This window comes from Mobula hypostoma, chromosome 12 (genome assembly GCF_963921235.1).
Source record: "Mobula hypostoma chromosome 12, sMobHyp1.1, whole genome shotgun sequence".
NCBI lineage: Eukaryota > Metazoa > Chordata > Chondrichthyes > Myliobatiformes > Myliobatidae > Mobula > Mobula hypostoma.
In genome coordinates this window covers 56,143,571-56,167,865 of record NC_086108.1, presented here as the reverse complement: position 1 = coordinate 56,167,865, position 24,295 = coordinate 56,143,571, and the positions used below count along the sequence as shown (strand labels likewise).

Sequence of the window (24,295 nt, the reverse complement as noted above, 5' to 3'; positions counted from 1 at the left end):
TATATAATATTTCCATTACTTAAATCCCTTAAGAAACTTGAGGTGATCCTGGAAAAGTGTTACAATGCCAAGTATGTAATAAGTATTTGATAAATAATACAAATGAAACTAACTAAGGTGTGATAATGATGATATTTAGAGTATCTCAAGTTAAATATTATAAAATAATACAAAATCATTATTGTGGTTACAGATTTGACCAGTTTGTTAATGGTATGTAGGGGATTTCAATAGGCAAGTACATTGGGAAAATCAGGTTTGTGCTGGATCCCAAGGGATGGAATTTGTAGAGTGCCTATGAGATGGCTTTTTAGAGTGGCTTGTAGTTGAGTGTAATATGGGAAAGACAATTCTGGATTGTGAGATATGTAATCAGCTTAAACAAATTTCACGTCACAAGCTGGTGACGATAAGCCTGATTCTGATTCTGAGCTTGATTTGATTAGGGAGCTTAAAGTAAAGAAACCCTTAGGAGACAGTGATCGTAATATGAGCAAATTCACCCTGCAGCTTGAGAGGGAAAAGCTAATATCAGACGTATCAGTATTACAGTGGAGTAGAAGGAATTACAGAGGCATGAGAGAGGAGTTAACCAACGGTGATTGGAAGGGGACACTAGCAGGGATAACGGCAGGACAGCAATGGGTGGAATTTCTGGGAGCAAATCGGAAGGTGCAGGAAGAGACATCGGAAAGATGAGGAAGTACTCTAAAAGGAGGATAGGGCAACCGTGCCTGACAAGGGAAGTCAAAAGCACAAGAAAGTCTGCAGATGCCAGAAATCCAAAGTAAAACACATAGAATGCTGGAAGAACTCAGCAGGTCAAGTAGTATCTATGAAAAAGAGTGAACTATCGATGTTTCAGGCCAAGACCTTTCTTCAGGATTGAGAAAGTCAAAGACAGCATAAAAGCAAAAGAGAGGTCATATAATATAGCAAAAAATAGTTGGAATCTAGTGGATTGGGAAGCTTTTAAAATCAACAGAAGGCAATTAAAAAGCCATAAGGAGAGAAAAGATGAAATATGAAGGTAAGCTAGACAATAACATAAAAGAAGATACTAAAAGTATTTTCAGATATATAAAGAGTAAAAGAGATGCAAAAGTGGATGTCAGACCGCTGGAAAATGATGCTGGAGAGGTAGAAATGGGGGAAAAGAAATGGCAGATGAACTTAATTAGTATTTTGTATCAGTCTTCACTGTGGACGACACTAGCAGTATGCCAGAAATTCTAGAGTGTCAGGGGGAAGAAGTGAGTGTGGTTGCTATTATTAAGGAGAAGGTGCTTGGGAAGCTGAAAGATGTGAAGGTAGATAAGTCATCTGGACCAGATGGACTACACTCCAGGGTTCTGAAGGTGGTAGCTGAAGAGATTGTGGAGGCATTAGTAAGGATCTTTCAAGAATCGCTAAATTCTGGAATGGTTCCAGAGGACTAGAAAATTGCAAATGTCACCCCACTTTTTATGGAGGGAGAGAGGCAGAAGAAAAGAAATTATAGGCCAGTTAGCCTGACTTCAGTGGGTTGGAAAGATGTTGGAGTCCGTTGTTAAGTAAGAAGTTTCGGAGTACATAGAGGCTTCTAATAACCTAGACCAAAGTCAGCATGGCTTTCGTAACGGGAAGTATTGCTTGGGAAATCTGTTGGAATTCTTTGAAGAAGCAACAAAGCAGGATAGACAAAGAAGAGTCAGTGGATGCTGTATATTTTGATATTCAGAAATGAAAAAGTGTTGCACATGAAGCTGCTTAACAAGATAATAGCCCATGGTATTATAGGAAAGTTACTAGCATGGATAGAAGATTGGCTGACTGGAAAGAGGCAAAAGAGGGAATAATAAAGTTGACCTTTTCTAGCTGGTTGTCAGTGAGTTGTGGTGTTCTGCAGGGATTGGGGTTGGGACTGCTTTTCTCATGTTATATTTCAATGACTTGGATGATGGAATTGATGGCTTTGTGGCCAAGTTTGCAGATGATATGAAGATAGGTGGAGGTATAGGTAGTGCAGAGGAAGCAGGGAGTCTGCGGAAGTACAAAGACAGATTGGGAGAATGGGCAAGGAAGTGTCAGATGGAATATAGTGTAGGGAAGTAAATGGCTACACACATTGGTAAAAGGAATAAAGGCAAAGACTGTTTTCTAAATGGGGAGAAAATTCAGAATTCAGAGGTGCAAAGGGACTCTGAGGAGTGCAGGAGTCCGTAAAAGTTACCTTGCAGGTTGAGTTATTGGTAAGAAAGTCAAACACAATGGTAGCATTCATTTTCAGAGGACTAGAATATAAAAGCAAGGCATTGGTCAGACTGCAGTTGTGGAATGGTAAGCAGTTTTGGGCTCATTATCTAAGAAAACCTGTGCTGGCATTAGAGAGGGTCAGAGGAGATTCAGGAAGATGATTCCAGAAATCAAAGGATTAATATATGAGGAGTGTTTGATGGCTCTGGGGCTGTACTCATTGGAGTTTAGAAGAATGGGGGGGGGGTGAAAATCTCAATGAAACCTATCAAATATTGAAAGGCCTAGCTGGAGTAGATGTAGAGAAAATGTTTCCAAGAGTGGGCGAGTCTAGAACCAGAGGGCTTAGTCTCAGAATAGAGAGACATCCATTTAGAACAGAGTTGAGGAGGAATTTCTTTCGCCAGACGGTAGTGAGTTTGTGGAATTCATTACTACAAACAGTTGTGGAGGCCAAGTCATTAGGTATATTTGAAGCAGAGTTTCTTGATTAATCAGAGTATCAAGGTTACAGGGAGAAGGGAGAAGAAGGGGTTGAGAGGGATAATGAATCAGCCAAAATGGAATGGTAGAACAGACTCGATGTGCTAAATGGTGTAATTCTGCTCTTATCCCTGATGGTCATGTAACTGTGAATAGAATCCTGATGCTCCAATTTGACTCAGTGCAGATAATTTAAAGAACTTAACCTAACTGTTATTCTAATGAACCCTATTTTCTACTCCATTGCATACTCTTGACTACAAGGGCAATTCTCACCAAATTAACCACTAGAAAGCTGATGGGATCACGTGCATTGCATATTTCTCTGTCCATCCAATATTATGCTGCACTGACTTTAACAGAGAGAACAACATTGCCTGGAACTTTAAACCCACTCTACATCAGTTACTGGTCAAGCTGGCTGCAGGCAATTCTGTTTACTTTTAATTCTGTGAAATCAGTCTAAAAATATCTCAAAAAAAAACAACAGGAATCCTGCAGATGCTGGAAATTCAAGCAACATACATCAAAGTTGCTGGTGAACGCAGCAGGCCAAGCAGCATCTATAGGAAGAGGCGCAGTCGACGTTTCAGGCCGAGACCCTTCGTCAGGACTAACTGAAGGAAGAGTGAGTAAGGGATTTGAAAGCTGGAGGGGGAGGGGGAGATGCAAAATGATAGGAGAAGACAGGAGGGGGAGGGATAGAGCCGAGAGCTGGACAGGTGATAGGCAAAAGGGGATACGAGAGGATCATGGGACAGGAGGCCTAGGGAGAAAGACGGGGGGGGGGGTGACACAGAGGATGGGCAAGAGGTATATTCAGAGGGACAGAGGGAGAAAAAGGAGAGTGAGAGAAAGAATGTGTGCATAAAAAGGAGTAACAGCTGGGGTATGAGGGGGAGGTGGGGCCTAACGGAAGTTAGAGGAGTCAATGTTCATGCCATCAGGTTGGAGGCTACCCAGACGGAATATAAGGTGTTGTTCCTCCAACCTGAGTGTGGCTTCATCTTTACAGTAGAGGAGGCCGTGGATAGACATGTCAGAATGGGAATGGGATGTGGAATTAAAATGTGTGGCCACTGGGAGATCCTGCTTTCTCTGGCGGACAGAGCGTAGATGTTCAGCAAAGCGGTCTCCCAGTCTGCGTCGGGTCTCACCAATATATAAAAGGCCACATCGGGAGCACCGGACGCAGTATATCACCCCAGTCGACTCACAGGTGAAGTGATGCCTCACCTGGAAGGACTGTTTGGGGCCCTGAATGGTGGTAAGGGAGGAAGTGTAAGGGCATGTGTAGCACTTGTTCCGCTTACACGGATAAGTGCCAGGAGGGAGATCAGTGGGGAGGGATGGGGGGGACGAATGGACAAGGGAGTTGTGTAGGGAGCGATCCCTGCGGAATGCAGAGAGAGGGGGGGAGGGAAAGATGTGCTTAGTGGTGGGATCCCGTTGGAGGTGGCGGAAGTTACGGAGAATAATATGTTGGACCCGGAGGCTGGTGGGGTGGTAGGTGAGGACCAGGGGAACCCTATTCCTATCCTAGTGGGGTGGTGGGAGGATGGAGTGAGAGCAGATGTACGTGAAATGGAGGAGATGCGTTTAAGAGCAGAGTTGATAGTGGAGGAAGGGAAGCCCCTTTCTTTAAAAAATGAAGACATCTCCCTCGTCCTAGAACGAAAAGCCTCATCCTGAGAGCAGATGCGGCGGAGACGGAGGAATTGCGAGAAGGGGATGGCGTTTTTGCAAGAGACAGGGTGAGAAGAGGAATAGTCCAGATAGCTGTGAGAGTCAGTAGGCTTATAGTAGATATCAGTGGATAAGCTGTCTCCAGAGACAGAGACAGAAAGATCTAGAGAGGGGAGGGAGGTGTCGGAAATAGACCAGGTAAACGAGGGCAGGGTGAAAGTTGGAGGCAAAGTTAATAAAGTCAACGAGTTCTGCATGCGTGCAGGAAGCAGCGCCAATGCAGTCGTCGATATAGCGAAGGAAAAGTGGGGGACAGATACCAGAATAGGCACGGAACATAGATTGTTCCACAAACCCAACAAAAAGGCAGGCATAGCTAGGACCCATACGGGTGCCCATAGCTACACCTTTAGTTTGGAGGAAATGGGAGGAGCAAAAGGAGAAATTATTAAGAGTAAGGACTAATTCCGCTAGACGGAGCAGAGTGGTGGTAGAGGGGAACTGATTAGGTCTGGAATCCAAAAAGAAGCGTAGAGCTTTGAGACCTTCCTGATGGGGGATGGAAGTATATAAGGACTGGACATCCATGGTGAAAATAAAGCGGTGGGGGCCAGGGAACTTAAAATCATCGAAAAGTTTAAGAGCGTGAGAAGTGTCACGAACATAGGTCGGAAGGGATTGAACAAGGGGTGATAAAACAGTGTCGAGGTATGCAGAAACGAGTTCGGTGGGGCAGGAGCAAGCTGAGACAATAGGTCAGCCAGGACAGGCAGGTTTGTGGATCTTGGGTAGGAGGTAGAAACGGGAAGTGCGGGATGTGGGAACTATAAGGTTGGTAGCAGTGGATGGGAGATCCCCTGAGCGGATAAAGTCGTTGATAGTGTGGGAGACAATGGCCTGGTGCTCCTTAGTGGGGTCACGATCGAGGGGTAAATAAGAGGAGGTATCCGCGAGTTGTCGCTGTGCCTCGGCAAGGTAGTGGTCAGTACGCCAGACTACAACAGCACCCCCTTTATCAGCGGGTTTAATAATAAGGTTAGGATTAGTGCGGAGGGAGTGGAGAGCAGAGCGTTCCGAAGGAGTGAGGTTGGAATGGGGACAAGGTGCGGTGAAGTCGAGACGGTTGATGTCCCGTCGGCAGTTAGCGATAAAGAGATCCAGAGCAGGCAGAAGACCAGAGCGGGGTGTCCATGAAGAGGAGGAGGGTTGAAGACGGGAGAAGGGGTCATCGGTGGGGGTGGAAGAGTCCTTGCCGAAGAAGTAGGCTCGGAGACGGAGACGGCGGAAGAAAAGTTCCGCATCGTGGCGAACACGGAACTCGCTGAGGTGTGGGCGAAGGGGGACAAACGTGAGGCCCTTACTGAGAACAGAGCGTTCTGCCTCCGACAGTTGAAGGTCGGAGGGGATGGTAAAGACCCGGCACGGATGAGAGCTGGGATCAGAGGGGGAAGGGGGGAGGCTGGGGGTGTCAATGGAGAGGGGAGGGTTGGGGTGAGAGGAAGATGGAGCCTCTGAGGACCTAGGAGCTGATGATGGGATCTGAAGGAGATGGGATTGCAGAGTATTGGTGGGGGAAGGAGAGACGGGAGTCACAACAGCAGCACATAAAGACCCGGCCTGGAGTTCAAGGCTGGAGTCGCAGTTGGTGGTTGCGCAATTGCTGTGAAGGTGTCCATTGTCGTTGCTGGAGTCCGGGTTTTGAATATGTCCTGAGGTGTTGGAGCCGCCGAGATCAATGGCAGGCGCCGCAATTGAAAGTTCATGCCTGCTAGCGTCGGGGCCAGCAGGCTCTGGAGTCCGTAGATGTAAGATCTTACGATCTTTGCCTAACATGACAAAGTCAAAAAAACGGCGATTGCAGGTGAATCATTCCAGTTCTTCTCTAACCTGAAGTCATGGATGAACCATTAGATCCACAAGCTGCTAAAGGCCAGATCAGTGTTGTTCAGGTCTGGTGTCCCAGTAAAATACGAAAGGCTCTGGTACGACCTCCGGAAAGCCATTACACATGTGAAGTGACAATTCTGGACCAAGCTATTATTTATTTACTGAGATTCAGCGTGCAATAGGATCTTCTGGCCCTTAGAGCTCCACCACCCTGACTAACCCTAGCCTCATCACAGGTCAATTTACAATGGTCAATTAACCTACTAACCGGTACGTCTTTGGACTGTGAGAGAAAACCAGAGCATCCAGAGAAAACCCATGCTTTCCACGGGGAGGACATACAGACTCCTTACAGATGACATTGGAATTGAACTCTGAACTCTGCTGCCCTGAGCTGTAATAGTGTCATGCTAGCTGGTAGGCTACTGTGGTGCCCTAACTTGAATCACTGAAACATGCTCGACAGCCGTGGCAGGACTTGAGTATTATCACCTTCTACAAAGTGAAACCAGGTGACATAGGTTTTGCTCCCAGCTCAGCTCAATGCCTTTTATGCTCGCTTTGGCCATCAGAACATGGGGGAACCTTCCTGAACACCCACAGCCCCAATGACGCTATGATTTCAGTCTGTGAGGCTGACGTGAGTGCATCCTTCAGGAGAGTGAACCTTTCATCTGGCCCTGTTGAGGTAAAATAAAGGCATCCGTTAGTCTTGCGAGACCATGGATCTGCACCTGGAAAGTCTTCGCTCTCCAGGGCACAGGCCTGGGCAAGGTTGCATGGAAGACCAGCAGTTGCCCATGCTGCAAGTCTCCCCTCTCCACGCCACCAATGTTGTCTAAGGGAAGGGCATTAGGACCCATACATCTTGACACCAGTGTCGTCGCAGAGCAATGTGTGATTAAGTGCCTTGCTCAAGGACACGACACGTTGCCTCGGCTGGGGCTCGAACTCACGACCTTCAGGTCGCTAGTCCAATGCCTTAACCACTTGGCCACGTGCCCACCCTGTTGAGGTACCTGGCTGAATACTAAAGACCTGCGATGATCAACTGCCTGATATCTTTAACCTCTTGCTTCAGCAGTCTGTGGTACCCACCTGCTTCAAACAGGTTTCAATTATAGGGGTACCTAAGAAGAATGTGGTTACCTGCCTCGATGACTGTCATCCAGTAGCACTTACACCCACTGTGATGGAGTGTTTGAGAGGTAGGTGATGAAAAATATCGAATTCTGCCTGAGGAGTGACTACCATCACCAAAGGTCAACAGCAGATGTCATTTCATTTGTTGTTTGCTCAATCATGGAACATCTGGACAGCAAAGATGCATACATAAGGTTGCCTTTCATTGACTACAGCTTGGCATTCAATACTATCATCTTCTGTAAACAGATCAATAAGCTTCAAGACCTAGGCCTCAGTATTTCCTTGTGTAAAAGGATCATTGACGTCCTCATTTGCAGACCCCAGTCAGTTCAGATTGGCAATGACACAATCCTCCACAATCACAGGTGCACCACAAAGCTGCATCCTTAGCGCCCTACTCTACTCACGTTATATTTATGACCGTAAAGCTAAGCTCAGCTCCAATGCCATGTTTATCACAAACATGAGAAAATCCTCACATGTTGCAGATCCAAGCAACACGCACAAAATGCTGGAGCAACTCGGCAGGCCAGGCATGACGCCTCCCTCAACAGTATCCAAAACAGTATACTTACTAATGAAGGATTGGACACTGGGGTACTCCGTATTGGCTGCTCATTTCCCTTCCCTCTCCTGACCCACTTATCTGCCTCCTGCAACCTAGGGGTGACTACCTCCCTATAACTCCTAAGCAACACACACAAAATGCTGGAGGAACTCAGAAGGCTAGGGAACATCTATGGAAAAGAGTAAACAGTCGGCGTTTCAAGACGAGACTCTTCCTCAGGACTGGAAAGGAAGAGGAGAAATCTGAGTAAGAAGGTGGGAGGAGGGGAACTACAAGGTGGTAGGTGATGGGTGAAACCAGGAGGGGAGGGGGGAGGGGTGAAATAAAGAGCTGGGAAGTTGATTGGTGAAAGAGATACAGGGCTGGAGAAGGGGGAATCTGATAGGAAAGGATAGAAAACCATGGAAGAAAGGGAAGGAGGAGGAGCACCAGAGGGAGGTGATGGGCACGTAAGGAGATAAGGTGAGAGAGGGAAACAGGAATTGGGGGAGAGTTATTCATGCAATTAGGTTGGAGGCTATCCAGATAGAATATAAGGAGTTGCCGCTCCAACCTGAGTGTGGTCTGATCACGGCAGTAGAGGAAGCCATGGACCGACATGTCAGAATAGGAATGGGAAGTGGAATTGAAATTGGTGGAGATGGGGAGATCCTGCTTTATCCGGCAGATACAACGTAGGTACTCATAGAACTGGTCTCCTATTCTACGCTGGGTCTCACTGATATACAGGAGGCCACACCGGGAGCACCGAAATTGGTAGGTAACCCCAACTGACTCACAGGTGAACTGTCAACTCAGCTGGAAGAACTGTTTAGGGCCCTGAATGGTAGTGAGGGAGGAGGTGTAGGGGTAGGTGTAGCACTTGTTCTGCTCGCAAGGATAAGTGCAGGAGGGAGATCAGTGGGGAGGGACAAATGGACAAGAGAGCTACGTAGGGAGTGATCTCTGCGTAAAATGTAGGGGAAGGAAAGATGTGCATTGTGTAGGATCCCATTGGAGATGGCAGAAGTTACGGAGGCTGGTGGGGTGGTAGTTTAGGACAAGGAACTTTATTCCTGGCAGGGTGGTGGGAGGATCGGGTGACGGCAGACATGCACAAAATGGAAGGGATGTGGGTGAGGGCAGCGTTGATGGTGGAGGAAGGAAAGGCCCCTTCTTTGAAGAAGGAGGACATCTCATTTGTTCTCGAATGAAAAGTCTCATCCTCTGAGCAGATGCAGCGGAGACGGAGGAACAAAGAAAAGGGGTTGGCATTTTTACATGTGACTGGGTGAGCAGAGTTATGGTCCAGGTGCCTGTAAGAATAAGTGGGTTTATAAAACATATCAGTAGATAGACTGTCTCCAGAGATTGGAGAAGAGAGATTGAGAAATAGGAGGGAGGTTTAGGAAATGGACCAAGTAATTCTGAGGGCAGAGTAGAAGTTGGAAGCAAAGTTGATGAAGTTGACGAGTTCAGCATGGGTGCAGGAAGCAGCACCAATGCGGTCATCGATGTAGTGAAGGAAGATTTTGGGAGAGATACCGGGGTAGGCTTGGACCAGGGACTGTTCCACGTAGCCGACAAAAAGGCAAGCATAGCTGGGACCCATGTGAGAGCCCATGGCTACACCTTTGGTTTGGTGGAAGTGGGAGGAGCTGAAGGAGAAATTATTGAGAATGAGGACCTGTTCCACCAGAAGGAAGAGAGTGGTGGTGGAGGGGAACTGGTTGGATCTGTTGTCCAGAAAGAAGTGGAGAGCTTTAAGGCCCTCCTGATGGGAGTTGGGGGTGTACAGGGACTGGACATTCATAGTGAAAATAAGATGATTAGGGTAGAGAATTTGAAGTATTTGAAAAGATCAAGAGTGTGTGAAGTATTGCAGATGTAGGTAGGAAGGGACAGAACTAGGGGAATAAAACAGAGTTGAGGTATGCAGGTATATGTTCAGTGGGGCAGGAAGGAGCAGAAACAGTGGGTCTACCTTGGACAGGCAGGTTTATGGATCTTGGGTAGGAGGTAGAAGTGGGAGATGCGAGGGAACTGTGAGGTTGGTGGCAGTGGATGGGAAAACTCCAGTTTATAAGGTTGGTGATGTCGTGGGAGCCAATGGCCTGGTCCTGTTCGAGGATAAGTAAGAGAAGGTGTCCAAGACTAGTGGTCAGATGACTATAGAACCCTCCTTATATGCAGGTGAGGTTAGGATTGATGCAGAGAGAGTGGAGAACAGTGCGTTTAGAAGGAGTGAGGTTAGAATTGGAGAGAGCACTGGTAAAGTTGAGATAGTTGATGTCTCATTGGCAAATAGCAATAAAAAGTTTCAGAGCAGGCAGAAGACCAGAGCAGGAAGAAGAGCTCAGCATCATGGCGGGCACAGGGTGACAAAGGTGCGGCCCTTACTGAGGACAGAACAGTCTGTCTCAGAGAGGGGAAAGTCAGTGGGAACAGTGAAGACCCAGCATGGATGGGAGCTGGGCTCAGAGGGGAGGAAGAAGAGGGCTGGTATTGTCTGAGGGTTGGGGTGTTCAGGATAGATGGGGTGGGAGGAAGATGGAAGCTCTGAGAGAGCAGGATGGTGGTGAGGTAAAGGGAGGCTAGTGTTTAAACAGCAGTGTAAAGGCTCGACCTGGAGGTGCTGTCGGTCCAGGCTGGAGTTGGAGTTAGCGGCTGAGCAACCAGCAAGTTGAAGGTTACCAGGGTTGTTGGAACCTGCATTGATGGCGGTGGAATCAGGGTTCTAAATCTGCTCGGGATTTTTGGAACCAGTGTTGGCGATGTTAGAGTCACCAGTATAGAGGTGTCCAGAGCTGTCGGGGTGGGGATTGATTTGGAGAAATTCGTAATCTGGGGGCACTTGATGGTAACGAGGTCAGCTGCAGGGACCGTGGTCTAGGGATGTCCTTGGCTGCCGGCGTTGGAGATGGTCGCTTCTGCAGTCTTCAGATGGGTGATCTTCTGATCCTTGCTGGACATGAAAAAGGTGAAGAACTGAAAGTATGGATCCAGCAGATGATACAGTATCAGACAGGTCTATTGCAAACAGCAGAGGGAGAATCAACGACTGGGACAGAGAGTGCAGGTACCTCCTCATGGCAGAAAGCTTGGCATGTAGTACTTGGTGGGAGAACTAGCCAATTGAATGTGAGTACCTAGGGTCCTCAGAGGGTCCAAATCGAAAAGCCTGAACCAGATCTGGAAGCCATGTGGCACAAGAGGGTGGAGAAGACATGTTCCCAGGAAGGATACGTGGCTGTAGTAGTGGGTCTGGATGACCATATGATCGAAGAGTCGAAGGGCTGCAGAGATCACAGAGGGGGAGCAGTGAGAGGGACTATCACTGAACTCCTATGGAAGGGAAGATTTAAACTTCTTCAGGGTTGGCATCCCTTGAAGAGACTTTGCAGTGTAGTAGTAGAGCCACAAACAAGAGAAAATCTGCAGATGCTGCAGATCCAAAGCAACACACACAAAATTCTGGAGGAACTCAGTAGGGCCAGGCAACCTCTATGGAAAAAAGTAAACAGTTGACGTTTCGGGCCAAGATCCTTCATCAGGATAGGAAAGGAAGGGATGAAGTCAGAGTAAGAAGGTGGAGGGAGGGCAGGAAGAAGTAGCATATGCCATATTTACGTTTGCTGATGACACCACTGTCATTGGCCGAAACAAAGAGGTGATGAATCAGCGTATAGGCAGGAGATTGAAAATCTGGCTGAGTGGTACCACAACGACAACCTCTCACTCAATGTCAGTAAGACCAAGGAGCTGATTATTGACTGCAGGAAGTGTAAACCGCAGGTCTGTGAGCCAGTTCTCATTGGGGATCAGAGGTGGAGTGGGTCAGAACCTTTAAATTCTTTGGTGTAATCATTTGGGAGGTTCTGTCCTGGGTCCAGCATGTAAGTGCCATTACAAGGAACGCACGGCAGCACCTCTACTTTCTCAGAAATTTGCATAGATTCAGTATGACACCTAAAACTTAGTCAAACTTCTAAAGATGTGTGGTGGTGAGTATATTGACTAGTAGCGACACAGCTGGTATGGAAACACCAATGCCCTTGAACGGATAAGCTTACGAAAAGTAATGGATACAGCCCAGTATAAAGCCTTCTCCACCACTGAGCACATCTGCATGGAGTGCTGTCACAGGAAAACAGCATCCATCATCAAGGACCCCACCATCCAGCCCATGCTCTCTGCTCACTGCTGCTATCAGGAACGAGGTACAGGTGCCCTAAGACTCACACTACCAGGTTCAGGAAGTTATTACTCATGAGTCATCAGGATCTTGAACTGGAGGAGATAATTTCACTCAAGTTCACTCACCCCATCTCTGAACTGTTTCCACAACCTATGAGCTCACTCTCAAGGACCCTTAATCTCATATTCTTGATAATAATTGCTCATTTATTTATTTATTTATTCTCTTTTTGTATTTGCAAAGTTGGTTATCTTTTACATATTGGTGTTTGTCCGGTTCATTGGGTGCAGTCTTTTATTGATTATTTATTTATTGGGATAGTGTGGAATAGGCTCTTCCAGCCTTTCAAGCCACGCTGCTCAGCATTCGCCCAATTTAATCCTAGCTTAATCACGGGATAATGTCCAATTAACCTACCAACCGGTACATCTTTGGAACGTGGGAGGAAACCAGAGCACCTCGAAGACACCTATACATTCAAAATGTACAAACTCCTTACAGACAGGATCGGGAATTGAACCTGCATCTATACTGTAAAGCATTGTGCTAACCACTACGCCACCACGCTGCCTCATTATATTGTGCTTCTTTGTATTTACTGTGAATGCCAGCAAGGAAATTAATCTCAGGGTTGTATATGGTGATATGTATGTATTTTGATTATAAACTTCCTTTGAACTTTGTACAACTAACTGATGAATCTTTTTAGAAGGTCCACAGGATTTTCTGGAGAACTGAAGAAGAAATTACACCAGTGGATTAGAATTGAAAGAGCTATATTCTCTCTTAACACAAGTCAATTGTGACCTGGGTTTGATGATCAGAAACAGTAAACAATCCTATTTCTCAAAAATAATATCATGAAGTTTGCAAGTATAAAATTAATTTACCGTAGATTTTAACATGGATTTCTACCCCTGGGTTATCCTTGTTAGTGGTAGAAGATGAAAAGATAAGAGGGAATGACCCAAATTTATATTACTGCAGAAGGGGACATTTTACAACTGGAATGATATCAGACAGAACAGAAAAGAATGTGGAATGGTCACAGTAAAGTACAATGAAGCAATGGAGCAAGCAAAATGTTAATGTCTCTTTTGTACGGACTCAAAGAATGGCTAATACGAAGATTATTCTTGTTCAATGAGTTGTACATTTTCATGACAGTTTGTTGGCTATAAATCACATTCTCCTCATCTTGATCTCAACGTGTCAACAGCAAAGTGAATGCAGACATCACTATTGTATCATTGCCCTCGGAAACTCCGGGGAGGAAATATTGACCCCCGTGTGCCGATATTTTTGAAAACGAGGGTGGAGAGGTGGGTGTGGGGATTGCGTTAAATTGATCAGGTGCTGTTATTTTCAAGCTGAGCCTTGACTTCCATATTTTACATAAAAAGTCAGACCTTGCATAACATCTCCTCATGAGCGTGGGTTCAGAAATATGAACATAGTTTTTACTGATAAAGTGTGATAGAGTCCAGATTCGCCCTGCCAATGAGAAAATTGGTGACACAGAGGTGTTGGACGTAGGTCAAAAAGCTAACTGGCATTATAATTCTGGCAAAATTACTGCAGCCTCTCAGCTGTGTTTTTGTGTGACTCTGTCAAAAGGGAGATTGTGAAACTTGGGAGCAAAGTTTACTGGAACGTAAGCTTCATTTGTAAACTCTGTTGATCACTTCTCAAAACTTTGAAAGTGTCCCCTTGTTCAATGCACTTTTCAGTTCTGCACTTCCACAAGAGCATGTGTGACCAATGCTATAATATTATGAGACTCAAGGACAGTTTCGGACAACAGAAAAAATCCATGGAAACCAGCAGAATGTGTGTCACTTGCCTACCATTGTACGAAGTGTAGGGATCACAAAAGAGGTCTGGCTTACAAACAGGATTTACAGTCAGACACTGATTTCCTTGAGCAGAGGACTTGTCCTTGGCCCAGCACGTAAGTGCAATTACAAAGACAGCACACCTCTACTTCCTTAGGAGTTTGCGAAGATTCAGCATGACATCTAAAACTTTGACAAACTTTTATAAATGTGTTGTGGAGAGTATATTGACAGCCTGGTATGGAAACACTGATGCCCTTGAATGGAAAATCCTACAAAAAGTAGTGGATCACCAGTCCATTATGGGTAAAGCCCTCCTTACCACTGAGTACATCTACACGGAGTGTTGTTGCCAGAAAGCAGCATCCATCATCAGGAAGTCCCACCACCCAGGCCATGCTCTCTTCTCACCTCTGCCATCAGGTAGAAGGTACAGGAGCCTCAGGACTCACACCAACAGGTGCATGAACAGTTATTACCCCTCAACCATCAGGCTCCTGAACCTAAGGGGATAACTTCACTCGTCTTCATTTGTCTCATCAATGGACAACCTATAGACTCACTTTCAAGGACGCTTCATCTCATGTTCTCGATATTGCTTTGCTTATTGATTATTATTATTATTATTATTATGCCTTTTGCTTTCTTTTTATATTTGAACTGATTGCTGTCTTTTGCATATTGGTTGCCCACCCTGTTGGTGCGGTCTTTCATTGCTTCTATTACGGTTATTGGATTTATTGATTATGTCCACAAGAAAACGAATCTCAGGGTTGTATATGAGATTCAGCATGACATCTAAAAGTACATACATCATATATGTACTTTCATGATAAATTTAATTTGAACTTTGAACCATTTAAACACTAGTGTCTGATGATCTCCACACAGGAGATTAGTGTGCAAACTTAAAGCACACGGTATTGGGGGTAAGGTATTGGTGTGGGTGGAGAATTGGTTAGCAGACAGGAAGCAAAGAGTGGGAATAAACGGGACCTTTTCAGAATGGCAGGCGGTGACTAGTGGGGTACCGCAAGGCTCAGTGCTGGGACCCCAGTTGTTTACAATATATATTAATGACTTGGATGAGGGAATTAAATGCAGCATCTCCAAGTTTGCGGATGACACGAAGCTGGGCGGCAGTGTTAGCTGTGAGGAGGATGCTAAGAGGATGCAGGGTGACTTGGATAGGTTAGGTGAGTGGGCAAATTCATGGCAGATGCAATTTAATGTGGATAAATGTGAAGTTATCCACTTTGGTGGCAAAAATAGGAAAACAGATTATTATCTGAATGGTGGCCGATTAGGAAAAGGGGAGGTGCAACGAGACCTGGGTGTCATTATACACCAGTCATTGAAAGTGGGCATGCAGGTACAGCAGGCGGTGAAAAAGGCGAATGGTATGCTGGCATTTATAGCGAGAGGATTCGAGTACAGGAGCAGGGAGGTACTACTGCAGTTGTACAAGGCCTTGGTGAGACCACACCTGGAGTATTGTGTGCAGTTTTGGTCCCCTAATCTGAGGAAAGACATCTTTGCCATAGGAGTACAAAGAAGGTTCACCAGATTGATTCCTGGGATGGCAGGACTTTCATATGAAGAAAGACTGGATGAACTGGGCTTGTACTCGTTGGAATTTAGAAGATTGAGGGGGGATCTGATTGAAACATATAAGATCCTAAAGGGATTGGACAGGCTAGATGCAGGAAGATTGTTCCCGATGTTGGGGAAGTCGAGAATGAGGGGTCACAGTTTGAGGATAGAGGGGAAGCCTTTTAGGACCGAGATTAGGAAAAACTTCTTCACACAGAGAGTGGTGAATCTGTGGAATTCTCTGCCACAGCAAACTGTTGAGGCCAGTTCATTGGCTATGTTTAAGAGGGAGTTAGATATGGCCCTTGTGGCTACAGGGGTCAGGGGGTATGGAGGGAAGGCTGGGGCGGGGTTCTGAGTTGGATGATCAGCCATGATCATAATAAATGGCGGTGCAGGCTCGAAGGGCCGAATGGCCTACTCCTGCACCTATTTTCTATGTTTCTATGATACTCAGGATAGCATATTAGATGGTTAAGTCTTTATAGAGCATTGGAACAAAATCTTCAGAACACTGAACCTGAGACTTGTGTTTTACCAGTAGTTGTATTGATAAATATTAACCTCAACCTCTTTGTTTAGGGATCCTACTGGGAGTTACTGAAGAAGTTCTCCAGAGCAGCCATCACATTGACTCTGTAACAAATGTGACCACTGAGCATACATGTGTCCTCAGGTTTGGAGCCTGGCTTCCCACAGTTGCAAGGTATCATTGACTGCACACATCTGTCCTCAAGGTATCTCCAGGTTATCCTGAACTAACCATCAACAAGAAGGAATTTTGCTCCCTTAACATTCACTGCAGAGTATTTCTAGTGTGCTTTCATAATTCTCTGTCTTATGTCAGTCTATTTCCTGGATCTTGTCAGATCTCTAAGCGGGTTTGTCTAGCTTCTCAGAGATTCTCTTAAGTCCTGGCTGATAGCCATTGCGGTGCAGCAAGACCATGAAGCTAAGCAACCAAAACAACCTGGCAACCAAAAGACCCAGAGAGGAAGCTATCACCATGCTGAAGTGATTCAGGTGCCTTAAGTGATCTGAAGGCACCCTTAAACAGAATGGTTCTCTTAAAGCTGCTACTTTTGGCAGGACAAGACAGAGAAGATAGCAGCTCTTTTAATGAAGAGGAAAAGGAGCAGGAGGAAGAATGTACAGGAACATACAGTATATATTGTTTCTCAGGATGCCATCTCATTGAGGTTCACTTCCTCTCCATCATTCTACCCTCCAACACAGTCTTGCTTGAGCTCTTCCATCAACACGAATTGGACTTGTAAGTAGCCATGCATGCCCTGCCCAACTGTTCGGTACCGACGTATTTCTTACCATTCCACACAATAGGTCTTTTGTCAGTCAGAGTGCCATATGTGGAATGGGGAATTGAGACATGGACTGATGAACGATGCCCACGTCAGTCCAAAGTGAATAAACTTAACACTCCAGCTATCCTGCAGATGGTGGAAAATTGAAATAAAGATGGAAGGCACTGGAAATTCCCAGGGAAAAAAAACATTCAGAAAGAATTTCTTGAACTCAAACAATGCCATTTATTGCAGCCTTTATTGCTCTACTGACTTAATAAAAGACTAAAAATAGTACTTTACCGACTGTAGGGGTGGTAGCAGCACTCAGAGAGTTAGTTGAAGATATGGAGGAAGTGCTTTCTGCTCGAGCTAAAGGAGCTATTGGTGGAGGACTAGAGGAATGAATGGGAGGGCTGAAGGACCTGGCCTGTAAAACACAAAACAAAATAAAACTACTTAGAAATGAAATCAGGTAAAAGATCATTTCAAGTTTCAAAAGTAGCAACTTACTTATCTTACTTGCTTTAAATGTAAGGTAAAAACATTGAAGTACTCAGTTTGAAACTGTTTTGAATTATTTTCTCTCCTGTTTCCTATCTTGAAGGTGATAACTTCTGTACTCTGATTGTTGCATGTCTCCCAAGACTTGATTGAGGCCATTCTTTTTAATGTAAGCAAGGAAGTGAGAGATTGCGTGACACAAGAAACAAATCCATTCTTGTCTTTGTCTATTATCTTCTATTTGAGCAAGGAATCACTGAAGAGGAATCTGCTGCAAAGTTTTTGGCAGTAATTTCTTCCACGAATTGAGGAAAACTTGGGCTGCTGGTAACCTGCCACAAGTGAATATATTGATATATGATACACATGGTTATTTATTCAATATCAACAACCCATTTTATTTGTTTGCTGTCTTTAGCATTGTAAGAAGTCCCAAGAGTACTCTTCATGGGTATAAACAAAATTGAATACCAAAACACAGATGAAGTATTAGAATGGGTAAAAAAACAATTTGGTGGAAGAACTTGGTTCTGAGGAAAATCCGAAAGAGGGGTAAGAGTTAAAGAAAGTGAAAAAACTAGGAATTAAATACTTGAGCTTAGGACAACTACTATTGATTATTTATTAATATATTTATTTATTCAAACTCCTGATTTAACCCTGGCCTACTTATAGGACGATTTACAATGACCAATTAAACTACCAACCAGTATGACTATAGACTGTGCGAGGAAACCAGAGCACCTGGAGGAAACCCATACAGTCACAGGGAGAATAGGCAAACTCCTTACAGGCAGTGGTGGGAGAGCAATTTGAATTGGAAATGGTCTAGAGATCATGACAGCAGGAGAGAATGTTTCCAGGGTTGGAAGAGATTACAGTGATAGAGCCTGAGACAATGGAGGTCTCATAGGTTATTGTCCTGTTGTCCTACAAAGTTAATTTTACCTAAAAAAAAAGAGATGGATTTGTGACACATAAAAAATGATGGATTTTGTGAAAAAAAAGGTTTACCCTTAGTGCCGAATAAAGTGTGTTCAATGTTCTGATATTCATCAAGTTCTGAGTGCCAGAAATTAAGAAATACTCCCTGGCCTCTTCAAGTTATTCATCCTTACCTGATATTCAATTCTATATATTAATGAAACAGAATGTTATAGTAATAGATGTGATAATGCTCAATCTACACTTGAGAGGAATTTTCCCCCTCAGTTGATATAATTTTGTTTTGATCTCGGAGGGCAGGTAGTAGTTTTCTGGGTCATAAGTGTATTGATCATGAACTTTGCTACTTGAGGGTGAATGTTTTATGTTGTAAGTAGAAAATGCAAAAGAAATTACAGTGGATTCCGGTTATTTGGGCCATCGGTTAATCCGGTCAGCCACTTATTTGAGGGACAACTCTTAAAGAACAAGAACTAATTGAGAAAATAACTGGGTTTCTCTTCATTCATTTGGTACAGTGTACCGCTTAATTGAGAATTAATTGCCAAACAGTTTCAAACTAGCGTCAGTCACATGCACTTGTGTGATCGTTAGACACTACACCATAGTTAGAACAAACAGTTTTTAAATAGCGTCAGTTGACTGTTTGTGTTCAAAAAGCAGTGAGTTTTGTCACTGATAGTTGGCAAGAATTAAGCAGTAAGACAATCTGGAGCTGTTTTGCTCACCATAGTTTCAAGCATTCAGGCTTGGAAATTCCAGAAACAGCTGTGAGTGAAAATGAAAGTATTTCACTACTTCAGCAAGTTAGGAACTATGAAGAATTTGAAGGTATCGACAATCATCTTGAATGTTACAATGAAAATGAAGATTTGGAGGATGCAATCATTGAAAGCATTGTATGAAGGCAGTCCATTACATGCACTAGGTGTCTGCTCAGAATTTCTTCATTTACAGTCAATCAAAAGAACAGAGCAGCATACACTGGATGAATTTATCCATGAATAACTATCAGGAATTAATACACAGTTTTATAATACAGTAGCGGTATTGGTACTGTTCTAATTTGCCTGTATCTCATTTAAATGCATAAATTGCTGCTCCATTAAATAGTAGTTTGAGTTTTTTTTATACCTTTTTAACTATTTCTACAAAACCAGCTAATTGGGACAGTCACATAATTGGGCCAAGATGTACTTGTCCCTAAGTGCCCCAATTAACTGGAATCCGCTGTACTACTCTGGGTAAATTGGCAATTATAATGAATTTGTTCACCTTATTCAAGGAAAGAAACTTCCTTGCACTTGCACAGTTTTAGTGACTGACCTCATCCTAGCTTGACTGGAAATTATACCAAAGATAGACTTATGCTCGAAAGCATGATCTCATGGTCTAACTCAATCCACAGGTGATAACATAACTGGACTCTCATCAGTATTCTTGTGAGAAGTAGATAGTACAAATTATTTTGTTGAATGTTAAATAAGATTTCTTGTTGGTCATAGCATTATTCTACAGACCTAGGCATTATTCTTCAGACCTAGGCCTCCCTAGGCCTCCTGTCCCATGATCCTCTCATATCCCTTTTGCCAATCAACTGTCCAGCTCTTGGCTCCATCCCTCCCCCTCCTGTCTTCTCCTATCATTTCGGATCTCCCTCTCCGCCTCCCACTTTCAAATCTCTTACTATCTCTTCTTTCAGTTAGTCCTGACGAAGGGTCTCGGCCCAAAACATCGACTGTACCTCTTCCTAGAGATGCTGCCTGGCCTGCTGCGATCACCAGCAACTTTTATATCTCATGGTCTAACTCAATCCACAGGTGATAACACAACTGGACTTTCATCAGCATTTCTTGTGAGAAGTAGATAGTACAAATTATTTTGTTGGATGTTAAATAAGATTTCTTGTTGGTCATAGCATTATTCTACAGACCTATATAGCTGTGAGTTTCATGGGGACCAGTTGAAAGAGCTATGTTTTTCTCTGTGGCTTTGTGACACACTCCAGTAATATCTTTCCGCAATAAATACCACAGTGACATATAAAAACGTACCATATCAGTTACTCCAGGCTTTCCAGGAGGCAGTTTCGGCCGTGATGGTGGACGAGGTGGTGGAGGAGGAGGAGTGTTACTGGTTAAGCCCGATGGCGTTGCTGGACGGGCAGGAGATGACGAACCTAAAAATAAGGAGACATGATTTTAAATTTTACAAATCAAGGAACTAGAAACCGTTAGCAAAGTTCCATGGAGTGTGGTCAGCACTGCACAGAGGTCTGGGTGTAGGAAGGAAGAGGCTTGATATAGATGTGGCAGGTGACACAAAGGTTGGGTCATCTGCCACGTCTATGGTCCAGATGGGTTGTAGAAGGGGTGGTTGTATAATGGCAGTGAGTAATTCCTATCCCTCCTGGCCCACAAGAATTCCAGATAATTTCTCTTTGCTCTTTCTGACCATTTAGAACCTCCCATCTTGATTTGGCAGTTGATGTTGGTCCATAGTCTGGAACCTGACATGCTGGGCTGGATTTCGTCAAAGAAAAGCTAACCCGAAGGACAGGAGTATGACTGTGCCTGGATATAGATTATATTGCGGTGGCCTGCGATTGTGCCAGGAACGTGTGCAACCATTACCACCTTTCCCTTCTCCAACTGTCAACTTACCCCCGATATTCCAGTTGGGAATTAAAATCTACCTGATGGGCTCATGTTGTGTTCCCACAGCTAATGACACCAATCTCATCGATAGTAAAACTGGCCATTCTGCATGTGAGCAAAGTCTTCAACCGTAGTATTATTTTAATATTACATTAATTTTATGGGAAATAATGAGAGTCACTAACAATTTGAATGTTGCGGTTTTTCGTATTCCTGTTTGAAAATTTTAAAAATATCTTCTATGGTTGTTACACATAAATCAAAATTTAAATTTGCTAAACTGTTAAGAACAATTAATTTCCCCCCATTTTGCACCCTAATTTTTAAGCTGGCTGCAATCTAAGCCCCAGTTTCTTCTGGTAGAGCTGACTCTGACTGTTCTGCTCATGTAAGGCAAATAGCAAATATGGACGGACTGTGAGGGTATCACAGTTAAACCCATTGTCTATATATGACACACACAAAATGCTGGAGGAACTCAGCAGGCTAGGCAGCACCTATGGATAAGAGTACAGTCAATGTCTTGGCTCGAAACGTCAACTGTACTCTTTTCCATAGATGCTGCCTGGCCTGCTGAGTTCCTCCAGCATTTTGTGTGTGTTGCTTGGATTTGCAGTGTCTGCAGATTTTCTCTTTGTTTGTGTCTGTAAGTGACTGTATGTGATTTTAAGTTTGAATGTCAGTGTTGAGTTAGCTACCTGAGATATGATTCTGCCTGATAGGTTTCCCAGGTCACATGGTACAGCCTGCAGTAAACTCAATGTCACTCGTTTTATGCCTCCAAATTAAAATTAGCACATTAAGTTCTGGATAGCAAACAGGAGGGGAACCTGCGTCTAAAACTTCCTTTTCATTCAAAGGAAACCAAAATCAACTGTAAAACAGTTCAAACAGCTATCTCAACCCAAAACAATCTTAAATTTCCTAGCTCCAGATATCATAATTTCTCACTAAGGGAGTAAGCATTTGCAGTTCCCTGCCCTTCAGCGTTGTTTGAAGAATATTGATACTACGGGCTTGATACAAGCAAATACAGGCAAAATGGAAGCAGCAACATTGGGACATAAAGCCTTATAACCATAATCTCTTATTATGGCTATAAACTAATGATCAAAATGTGCACTCAGCTGCATACTGATGTGATCTAACTACATAACAGGAAGGATTTGGGAGGGGTGGTGGAAATTGGCTGACAGGGCGTTGAGCATGAAGGATGAGATAATAGCATCATCAGCAAAGCCCATGTTTCATTGGAAAATTGTCCAAAAGAATTTGCACTTAAAAAATGTTCACCAGATCACTTAATCTCTTGAATGAAATGACAATGCTGCGAATGCTGAGACTGTGGTACCCAACCCTTCACTGCAATCCACAAATCCAAATCCAGCATATTTCAGTGCTGCACCAGATATCTGCCAGATAGCAAACAGGATGGGAACCTATTAGAGAAGCTTAGCTTTACTCTTGTATTCCACCTAACTTGATGGTGATCCATTGACAACAACTGGGTGCGACGTAACCCCAGCATTTCAGTTTAATTGATAAAGCAGAAGTCTTTGCACCTCCAATGATTCTCAGATGACACCACAGTCCAGTGAACTGTGACTGGAGGCAGCAAATTAATAATCTGTATTTTATTCTGAGTTTCCTGGGGCAAACATCAGCCCTGCTTTCCTGATGACATCCCAGCAATATGCTGCCCAATTGGACAGTTTGAATAGGGATGTGCTACTGCACTGAGATACATTTTCCCCTTTGTGCTGTTTGTCAATATCGTTCAGAGATGAACCTTGGAGAAAAGGGCTGGTATTCATGCTTCAGCAGAGGGGGACTATAAGTGGAGAAGTACTGCATCTGTGCCAATTGCCTCCATGGTTTGTTGGACAATGGGGTGGCGGGCAGTGATGATCGCTGGATAAAAACCTGAAGCTGGAATCTTTGATCAATAAATCCCATCCAGACTGAGGGTGTGAAGAGGGGAATACAGCCAATTGTAACACTTATCCAGTCTAACAGTGACTCATTTACAGATCTGATCTAAGGAAGTGATGTCTAAAAGGAAATGTTTTACATAATGATGTAGTTTGTACTGTTTCTCTTTTCTCTTTGGATGGGAACACCTTGCAGACTCAGTGTTCTCTGGTAAACAACATGAGAACCTGTCGGCCAGTTTCAAGACAAGGGAAGAGCTTGTTGAGGAGGTAGGATAGGGTGCTGGGGGTTGTTGTGAGAATGTCACCACAGATGCACACTTCCAAAGAACACAAATTAGCAGCGCTTAGCACAGAATGAAACAGCACAAATACCACAGGACAGAAGCAGGAAGAAGCCATTTAATGTTGCTACTACTGAGGCTTCTTGCTGGAGACAGGCTAGTGCAGTGTTTAGGCAAACACCACGTACCACTGCTACTGGATACTCCACTGCCTGAATTGGGTCCTGGAGAAGATACCACTGTCCTGTAGGTAGGAGGTGGCGGGGGAGGGGGCGTGTTCTTTTGCCCCATAGCGAGCTCTTTCAGGGAGGAGGACGACTCGCTCTTTCCGCTCTTGATCAATGCCTGCTCAGAATTCTTTATCTCACTTCCATCATGGTCGAGAGGCACAGAAATAACTGGAGGGGCATCAGTGGACTGTAGGTCGCTATGAATGTCCTCTAGCTGCAGGGCTGAGGTGGACCTCTTCTCACTCAGAGCTGCAGCTGAAACATCATCTCTGGGAGGTCGATCAGAAAAGTCAATCCACTTGCTCTTCGACAGGACTGCTCCGGATCTGGGAGACACAACTGGGCCAAAAATATCATCCAGGTCATTGATAGACAACAGTTTGTTAGGCTGGGGCTCTGCTTCACCCTGGTCATTCCCTACAGTCCCATGGGATAAGTTCGGCAAAGGTTGCTGCATTGCTGTATCAAGGTCTGACTTGGTGCCTTTCAGAGCAATGTGGTCTTAATTTCAAATTTCAAGAGTAAAAAAAAGCAGGAATCAAAAGATTATACACAAAAATAAAACTGAAGAACGTACATTCAGTGTTAAAAGACTAAAGAAAAATATTACCAATGAGACAGATCTCAAATATCAAAAGAAGGAAATAGTTTCCTTGTACACCCCCACCCATGCCCCCTTTACACATTGGATCTGCTAGTAGCCCCCTGGTATTGTACTCGTATCTGAGGCAAGAAAGTGAGTATCAGTAAGTTATTCTACCGTGTACTGTCTGTTCTTAAGCAACAGTCACTCACATCCGTTGCATCCTCGGTGCCTTGGCTGAGATGGGTTT

The 24,295-nt window shown here is 44.3% G+C and overlaps 1 protein-coding gene across 9 annotated transcripts in view; it reads right to left on the bottom strand.

Annotated features, from left to right (window-relative positions):
• sgip1a (SH3GL interacting endocytic adaptor 1a) overlaps positions 1-24,295 on the bottom strand; it is a 265,636-nt gene that overhangs the window by 74,295 nt on the left and 167,046 nt on the right. For 6 of the 9 annotated variants that reach the window (XM_063064170.1, XM_063064172.1, XM_063064168.1 and 3 more), the window contains 3 exons: positions 23,421-23,963; positions 20,415-20,539; positions 17,215-17,341 (listed from right to left, as the gene is read on the bottom strand). In XM_063064170.1, the coding sequence (XP_062920240.1) occupies positions 17,215-17,341; positions 20,415-20,539; positions 23,421-23,963 (795 nt within the window). The remainder of the gene's footprint in view (positions 1-17,214; positions 17,342-20,414; positions 20,540-23,420; positions 23,964-24,295) is intronic. The other 3 variants (XM_063064176.1, XM_063064175.1, XM_063064174.1) reach the window with 2 other exon arrangements.